Source organism: Nicotiana attenuata, unplaced genomic scaffold (genome assembly GCF_001879085.1).
Source record: "Nicotiana attenuata strain UT unplaced genomic scaffold, NIATTr2, whole genome shotgun sequence".
Lineage (NCBI taxonomy): Eukaryota > Viridiplantae > Streptophyta > Magnoliopsida > Solanales > Solanaceae > Nicotiana > Nicotiana attenuata.
In genome coordinates this window covers 1,552-11,011 of record NW_017671649.1, presented here as the reverse complement: position 1 = coordinate 11,011, position 9,460 = coordinate 1,552, and the positions used below count along the sequence as shown (strand labels likewise).

The following is a 9,460-nucleotide window of genomic DNA, read 5'->3' as shown; positions in this document are numbered from 1 at the left end:
CTCTCCCAAACAGGCCTACCTCCACAACCCACCGCAATCACATAGTACTAAGTTCTGTCACAAACGTCTAGAGGTGGTAAAGTTGGTTTTATTGGGTGTTCAAGTGATTGTAATCTTGCTTTACATTTGCTGGGAATTGCCCGATCTCTTAAGAAGATGATCATTTACACAGGACACCCTCAGTGTGCATTCCTAATGAACAAGAAGGCAATCAGAGAGTGTGTTGAGCAGCTTAAAGCAAATTTACCTCCCGGAGCTGAATTGTCGACACATGGTCCTGGTTTTACGTAAGGAGTAGACGTCCCCTATTGGTTTTAAACGTGCACATTTACTATGACTTCTTTATTTTGCTACTAAGAGAAGTGATCAAAGGTTTTCAAATGTAGTTGATGTAAAGCTTGTCCGCTTTGGGACAAGCTCACATAGTTTTTTAGTTGTCGGGCTAAAATGGCCCAATGATACTCTTAATATGGTGTGATATTGTCCGCTTTGGACCAAGCCCAGACGATTTTTTCCAAAAAGCCTCACACTATTAAGAGATCACTATATAAGTTTCTTAATATTTTTAGCCGCCAATGTGAAACTTTAGCTGCACACCCAACATGTTTCTTGATTTTAGCGAATGTCAAATCGCTTTATCTAAGGACCAACTTCATTCATGTATGTAGCCTCATACGTGTGTAGCCCCCACAACATGTAGCACATAGTAAATATAACACATACAGGGTAATCTCCCATCATAAGATTAGACAATAAACTTACCTCACTCTGAAGTTCCATAATCGGCTCCTATGCCTCTCTAACACTTTAAACCGATGTCGAACTATCTGAAACTAGCCAAACACATGCAAATCAATCAAAATATACTCTAGTTAATGTTATAATTTATAACAATTCCCAACTCCACTCGAAAAGTCAACCCCCGGATCCACGTGCCTGAATTTCAAAAAATTTCAAAGACAAACATTACTCATAGCACCACGAACTCAAATATATAAATTATTTCTAATTCCATGTTCAATTTTGTAGTCAAAATCCAAAAATACAAATTCTAGGTTTTCTTTCAAAATCCCACAATTTCTACATATTTTCATGTTTAAATCCATATATAAACCATGTATTTAACTTACCTCATCTTTGATCATAAAAATGGCACTCCAAAATCGTCCCAAAGTCTGCTCCCATTGAAGAAATGAGATGAAATGAGCCAAATCTCAATTTAAAACAAGTCTGCCCAGTAAAATCCTTTCTCTGCGATCGCGGAAAACACCTTGCGGTCGGGAATTGCTCTACGTGAACACAAGGTCCTTCTCGCAATCGCGAAGCATAGTCTAACCAAACCTCCACGAACGTGGGCCAAACAACGCGAACGCGAAGGCCAAACTTTAGCATCAGCGAATTGCCTCTTACGCGATCATGTGAACCCTTTCACAATCACATAGTACAACTCTCCCAAACAGGCCTACCTCCACAACCCACCGCAATCACATAGTACTAAGTTCTGTCACAAACGTCTAGAGGTGGTAAAGTTGGTTTTATTGGGTGTTCAAGTGATTGTAATCTTGCTTTACATTTGCTGGGAATTGCCCGATCTCTTAAGAAGATGATCATTTACACAGGACACCCTCAGTGTGCATTCCTAATGAACAAGAAGGCAATCAGAGAGTGTGTTGAGCAGCTTAAAGCAAATTTACCTCCCGGAGCTGAATTGTCGACACATGGTCCTGGTTTTACGTAAGGAGTAGACGTCCCCTATTGGTTTTAAACGTGCACATTTACTATGACTTCTTTATTTTGCTACTAAGAGAGAGCTGCTCAAAGGTTTTCAAATGTAGTTGATGTGAATCTTCTTGGATATACGAGCCCTGTGGGATTTGCTTCGATGGTTGCAGTGACCGTTGATGCATTTGAGTGTTATAGCTATCCAGAAGCTATTTCGAGTACAGAAACAAATCGACGGATAGTGTTGTGGCTGAATATATTGAGTCTCTTAACAAGTTTAGGCGTTGCCTAGACTTGTTTGATGTGTGCGGAAATGGGTAGAGCCCTTGCGAGGACTGAGGACAAGGTAGAGAGACGTAGTTCCTATTGATGAAGAGAATTCAAGCCAACAGGAAGATTTGTTATTTGCGGCTTGAATTATTTCCTTGTATTTTTAGGAAATCCATAATTCCTATGACTTTGGGAAAACCCATTGTCCTAATAGATATGGGAAAGAAAAACTTATTGTCCTTGTCAAATTAAGAAACCTTTCTATATATTTGTGACTATTTGGGATCTATATATAGATATCGTAGTCCGAGATTCTATAGGTTGTATTGCGCTTTTCTTCTCATTCATAGTGGATTAGGCTTAGCCGAATCTTGTTAAATTCTTGAGTTGATCTTTCTTCTCGATTTACTTTGTGTGTGTGATTGCGTGGTAATTAACCCACAATCTTCCGCAACAGATACTCTTAACATGGTATGATATTGTCCGCTTTGGGACAAGCTCACATAGTTTTTTAGTTGTCGGGCTAAAATGGCCCAATGATACTCTTAATATGGTGTGATATTGTCCGCTTTGGACCAAGCCCAGACGATTTTTTCCAAAAAGCCTCACACTATTAAGAGATCACTATATAAGTTTCTTAATATTTTTAGCCGCCAATGTGAAACTTTAGCTGCACACCCAACATGTTTCTTGATTTTAGCGAATGTCAAATCGCTTTATCTAAGGACCAACTTCATTCATGTATGTAGCCTCATACGTGTGTAGCCCCCACAACATGTAGCACATAGTAAATATAACACATACAGGGTAATCTCCCATCATAAGATTAGACAATAAACTTACCTCACTCTGAAGTTCCATAATCGGCTCCTATGCCTCTCTAACACCTTAAACCGATGTCGAACTATCTGAAACTAGCCAAACAACATGCAAATCAATCAAAATATACTCTAGTTAATGTTATAATTTATAACAATTCCCAACTCCACTCGAAAAGTCAACCCCCGGATCCACGTGCCTGAATTTCAAAAAATTTCAAAGACAAACATTACTCATAGCACCACGAACTCAAATATATAAATTATTTCTAATTCCATGTTCAATTTTGTAGTCAAAATCCAAAAATACAAATTCTAGGTTTTCTTTCAAAATCCCACAATTTCTACATATTTTCATGTTTAAATCCATATATAAACCATGTATTTAACTTACCTCATCTTTGATCATAAAAATGGCACTCCAAAATCGTCCCAAAGTCTGCTCCCATTGAAGAAATGAGATGAAATGAGCCAAATCTCAATTTAAAACAAGTCTGCCCAGTAAAATCCTTTCTCTGCGATCGCGGAAAACACCTTGCGGTCGGGAATTGCTCTACGTGAACACAAGGTCCTTCTCGCAATCGCGAAGCATAGTCTAACCAAACCTCCACGAACGTGGGCCAAACAACGCGAACGCGAAGGCCAAACTTTAGCATCAGCGAATTGCCTCTTACGCGATCATGTGAACCCTTTCACAATCACATAGTACAACTCTCCCAAACAGGCCTACCTCCACAACCCACCGCATTCGCGACTCTTCCCACGCGAACGCGAAGAATCACTTGCTCTAGCTCCGCGATCGCGATGAACAAAATCTCCCCCAGCCCAGTTAACCCTTCACGATCGTAACCTTGCTTCCACAAACGCGATGCACGCCAACCACACCAGAAACCAGTTGATGCAAAACATAGAGAAACGATCTGAAACCATACCAAAACATACTCGAGGCCTCCGGACCCCGTCTAATCACACCAACAAGCCCCAATACCTAATCCCAACATATACAAAGTCTCGAAAAGTCATGAATAACATCAAAATCATGTATCGACAATTAAAATCCTTCTTTTAAATTTCGAACATTAGAACTTCGGCGAACGCGTCCAAATCACACTTTAACATTCCGAAATGACGCTAAATTTTACGTACAAGTCATAAATCACAATACGAACCCATTCTAAGGCTCGGAATCCCAAACGGACATCGATGACACCAATGTCCACTTCAACTCAAACTTAGAAAATTTTAAAACCTTCAAAATGTAAACTTTCCACAGTAAGCGCCAAAAACCTCCTGGACCATCCGATACTCAATACGAACATACGTCCAAGTCCAAAATAATCAACAAACCTATTGGAACCTTAAAATCTCGATTCTGAGGTCGTTTACTCAAAAGTCAAACCTTGGTCAACTCTTCCAACTTAAAGCTTCTAAATTGAGAATTATCCGTCCAAATCCACTCCGAACTTTTCAAAAGTCGAAATCGACCTCATATGCAGGTCATAATACATAAAGTGAAACTACTCAATGCCTCAAACCGGTGAACGACGCGCTAAAACTCAAAACGATCGTGATGGATTTATAGTACCTTAGTTTCACGTTTTAATGATCTAACAAACTTGCTATCAAAGAACCAGATAAGGAACCCGATACACTTGGTACACAACTCAATCAACAGACTCAAGCTAATGTGAGTTGCTATAACTTCAGAAGATAAATAATCAACACAGGGACCTGATCCCCTTGGGTTCCCCTGACAGCAATACGAAGTGATCTCTCTACAGCTGGAAAGTGACTTCCTGCATTGTACACGCAAACAGTGCAGCACAATGCAGCAGTCACTTCTCATTGACCTTGCACCAACCAAGTGACTACATCACTCCAGTGATGTCATCCAAGTTGTATTAACAAAACATTACAATAAAACATCACTTGAACACTTGAGAATTCATTCAAGCACTCTAAGCATCTTACAATCAAGCATTCAATTCTGAAGTGCATCAAGAACAAAGTACAACACTACTACGGACCAGTTCCTACAGCAAGTCTCTTGTATGTCCTTAGTTGAATTGTAACTTTGTAATTGTTCTTCATTGTAATTCCTACTTTGCTTATCTAGAAGCTTTATTTAGGAACCCCTTTTAAACTATAAACCTTTTGTGTTTGTATCGTGACTAGAGTTAGTTATGAGTTGAAGTCTTTGTAATAGGTGTATTGCAAAGTGGCTTGTAATAGGTGTATTACAAGCTAGTGAGGAATTAAGAGTTTAATTCCTAGATTGCATAGGTTGTAATCTAAAAATTTTTCATAGTGAAGTTGAAATCCTACCAGTGTAGGTCGTGATTTTTTATTTCCTTGAGCGGGGATTTTTCCACGTAAAAGTTCCGTGTTCCATTTACTTACTATTGGATTAGCCTTATCTGTGGAAACCTATATAGGACCTGGTCTATATATAGTTTGGTGGACTCATAAATTCTATAAAATAGTATCAGAGCGGGTTTTTTCTATTAGGTTAATGATGATAGGCTATAATTGCGTATTTTTAGTCGCTTATTACACTCTAATTTATTGTACTTTACACTACTACAAAAAGGACCTTTAGTGGTAATAAAAAACAGCATTGGCGGCAATAACAATTGCCGCTATAACATTTACCGGCAATTGATCTTTAGCCGGTGATGCCGGGGTCGGTAAAGCCTTTAGCGACATTTCTACCAAAAGCTGGTAAAGGGTATGATTTATTGCCGCTAAAACTCATTTGCTTTAACGGCAATTGTTTGTGGCAATTATTATGGCTGCTAAATCCATTCTAAAAACGACTAATAATGGTCCTTTAACGTCCATTTTTATAGCCGCTAAATTCAAAATATTTGTCGCTAAAAGTCCGTACCTTTAGCGTTAATTATTTTGTGGCAATTCAATTGGCAACAATATCTCTTCTAAAAATGTATTAGTATGCCCCTTTAGCGTCCATTTTAATGGATAGCAAAGCCAATTAAATTGCCGCTAAAAATCATATTTAATAGCAATATAATGGTTACAATATCCCTGTATAAACGTCTTAATCCTATTAAATTGACACTAAAATTCACAAGCTATAACTGTAAGTTTAGCCACCATTAATAATAGCTACTACATTCTACCAAAAAATAATGCAAATAACAAAACATATTGATATTAATTCATAAAACTATAGTATATCTCGTTAAATCTTAACTAACAAAAGGAAGTACTAATAATCCAAAATATTAATATCACAAATCCTTAAAAAATAACTCATATTGTTTGAAGTAAATAGCTAATGTCACTATATAACTAATCTTAACGAATAACAATCTTCAAATAATCTCTGAAACTCTTCGTCATATTGAAATCTTCCACCCGCTAAATTATCGAACATCAGACTGTATGACCTGAAATTATAAAATAACTATGTCAATAGGAAGTGAATATTACCAAACAACAAAGCTGATAATAATTTGCGAGGTTATGAAACTAAAAGTCCATAACCATCTTTGTGGTAGTAGACGACATGACTAAAGGGATAACAGAAAGCTAAAATGAACTCCTGGAACCATCCTTTCTGATAGAAAGGGTATATTTTTTTTAAATTGCCGCAGGAATTGTTATTTTAAATTAATGAGGACACTACTAAGTTTCACAAGGAATTCCACTTATAAAGATAATGTGTAATGATAACCTCCAACCAAAGCTTTTCTAAGTTAAGAATAATCTTTACGAAGTTCAGAATAATATCACGCATACACTATCTCTTTGTTTCCAATGCCTGTTTCAGCGGCAAAAAGGTTGACATACTTTGGAGGGATTTCTTATGGCAAGGAAGAAGAACACAGAACCTTCAACTTGGTAAGATGGGAAACAGTCACCACAGATAAGGAGGCAGGTGGACTTGGAGTGAAGAACTTTAAGATACAGAGGAACAACTTACTGCGGAAGTGACTATATAATTTAGTGTCAAAGAGGAGGCACTTTGGAGATCTGTAGTTACGGTAAAATATGGACTCCTAATCCCTTGGATCACTAGACAGGTTCAGCAACACAGTCCCTATGGTATATGGAGGCAAATTAGAGTTCACTGGAATTCTTTTTTTGCCAACACCTCTTTCAAGTTGGAACTGAGAACCTCCTTTACAGAACCTTGTGTATCAACAAAGCAATTTAGTGACTCAAGCAATTTAGTTATTTATCAATAGAAATCAAAGAGATAGGTAATAACTAAATGACTCACAGATATATGGAGCAAAATTAAGAGCTTTATACAAATAAACAAGTCATACAGATCATATAAGTGTTTAAGTAAAAGTGACTGGGTTCGTACTGAACCCGCACACTATAAGCTAGCNGCACACTATAAGCTAGCTCCTCCTTTGGTAACAATATTATTCAGGCAGAACATGAGTTGACTTGAGGATAGAACAACCTCATGCAATAATGCACAAACTGAAGCCTGAGATTATAACAGAGGAAACCACCAGTAAGAATTTAACAAATTTGAATGGCTGCTAGTTTCTTGAGGATAAAAACTGAATGGCTGCAATTTTAACAAATTTTGAATGGCTGCCAGTACAAAAACTGAATTGCTGCTAGTTCTTGAGGACAAGAATTAACTTAAGGGGTCTGGAACCATTCTCTTTTGAAGAAGTTCTTTCCTATTCGCAGTGTGTTCAACACAACTTTTAAACTTCTAAGAGTCATAAACAAAGGAGAACAATAGGAAGTCACAAATGGCACTTCCTTATAAAAAGGGTAACAAATGGCACTTGGAAAAGAAACAGTTCCTATTGAACATATTGGAATATACATACAAGAACAACACATTGCCTCTAAGTTTTTACTTTTTCTGATGTTTAGGTTAGTATATTTTGACAAAAGTTTTAGGTAAGTATCAGATTCTCAATAAGACAATAACATTCAACATACCCAGCTAGAATAACTAGTGTGAACCAGAAGGTATGCAACACCTGAGTTGCACCAAGTTTCGCATCTCTTTGCTGAGGTAGAAAATTTCCATTCTAGCTCACACTTAATTTTGCAAAAGTTTGATCAAAAAATAGAAAACTTAAATAGTAGCTTGCCGAAGGATAAAGATGAGTAGTACCATGAGACATTGAAGTATTTTCAGCAACATTAGGTATCCTTGATATTTGTGGTACTCGTTCATGGCCACTATTGGCAGAAGGGACCTGATAAATATTAACACACCAGATAACAATAATTTTATAGGACTAAAACTTCATTAATAATGTACATAACTTATAAAATCGAGTTACCTGTTCAATTGAGGTGCCATTGATATTTTGAGGCATAGATTCATTGGAAGCATATTTGCGCATCAATTGTCGCATTTCGAGTAATTCTGATTGCATCTTCTCCTGATTTTGTTTCATCAGATTCATTTCTTCATTGTGTTTATCTTTTAACTCGGTTATCTCTTGTGTTAACCTTTGGACAGCTTCATTAGAGGAATCCTCTCCAACAATATTTTCTAAGAAAGATCTACTACCCCATAAACCAGAAGGAGTTGGACCAAGTCCTAAACCACGAACATATCCACTTTTGTCATTTCCGAACACCTGAGAATACACATCGCCTTCCCAAGCAACAGCGCGAGGGGTTGGTCCAGTAAAGCTCTCAATATGTTCGTCCTTATTTTATCATTTCTGGCGACATAAAATACATAAATCATTTGGAATTCATTTATTCGCTTTTATGTTTTTTCCTAACTATTTCCAATTAAGAAAAAAAAGAAAAAAAAGAAATCTTACAATTGCCTTGACAGAATCAATCTCCAGTGGTCTATCATCTTACGTTTTGTATGAGTTAATATGAAACTTGTGCTCATGTAGGCTCTATCCTATTTACAGCTAATACAATAAAATTGATGTAGATATACGTGAAAAAATTAAACATTATAGTTAGTATTGAACAAGTTTACTGCTCATCCATCAAGGTAGCAATATTTTGGATCCTCTGTGTGAGGCATCTTTTGATTGGCCCTATTATTTCTATTTGCTTGGAACGCCTCTATCGTTGAAATATTAAAATGATATCTTATAAATATACATAAAATTGAGCATACATAAAATTAAACACACTGAAATAATCAACTTGAGGTGTTTTAAATTTGTTAATACCTCTTAGTTTTATCTGAAGCCAATAAGCGACAGACCACTCCATTATCCCTCGTATGCGACTTGGTCTATTTTTCAGCAAAAGGTCTTTAGTCTTATATTTTCGCAATACTCACCTTTAATCACACTTAATCTTTCCATTTCTTTCTAGTGTTACTTTAGACTAAGCTTCTCCTCGTCTTGGGATAGAGAACTTCTTCTAAAAAAATAAGCCGATATTTAGAAAAAAGTATTCTGTATAAAATATTGAACTTCATATATTATTAATAATAATAAATAAATAATAAATAATAAATAATAATAATAATAACTACTCATACCCACAAAATCCACAATTTCTTCTTTTCCTCTGTCAAATTTCTCCAATACATCTCATGTAAAGGTTGTTTAATGTCTGGATTCTCGCAATGATTCCTAGAAGCTAGCAAGCTTTCGACCTTTTCCCCCAATAGCTTGGTTACGATTATTAACGGCACATCAACTACTTCCCGGAGAAGTTTC

At 36.7% G+C, this 9,460-nt stretch overlaps 1 protein-coding gene across 1 annotated transcript in view; it reads left to right on the top strand.

Moving 5' to 3' along the window:
- Positions 1-6,767, top strand: part of LOC109209488 (FBD-associated F-box protein At4g10400-like) — a 15,906-nt gene extending 9,139 nt beyond the window's left edge. The window contains exons 5-7 of the mRNA XM_019372759.1: positions 1,604-1,727; positions 1,806-1,940; positions 6,604-6,767. Of these exons, the coding sequence (XP_019228304.1) occupies positions 1,604-1,727; positions 1,806-1,940; positions 6,604-6,767 (423 nt within the window). The remainder of the gene's footprint in view (positions 1-1,603; positions 1,728-1,805; positions 1,941-6,603) is intronic.
- Positions 6,768-9,460: the final 2,693 nt, after the last annotated feature.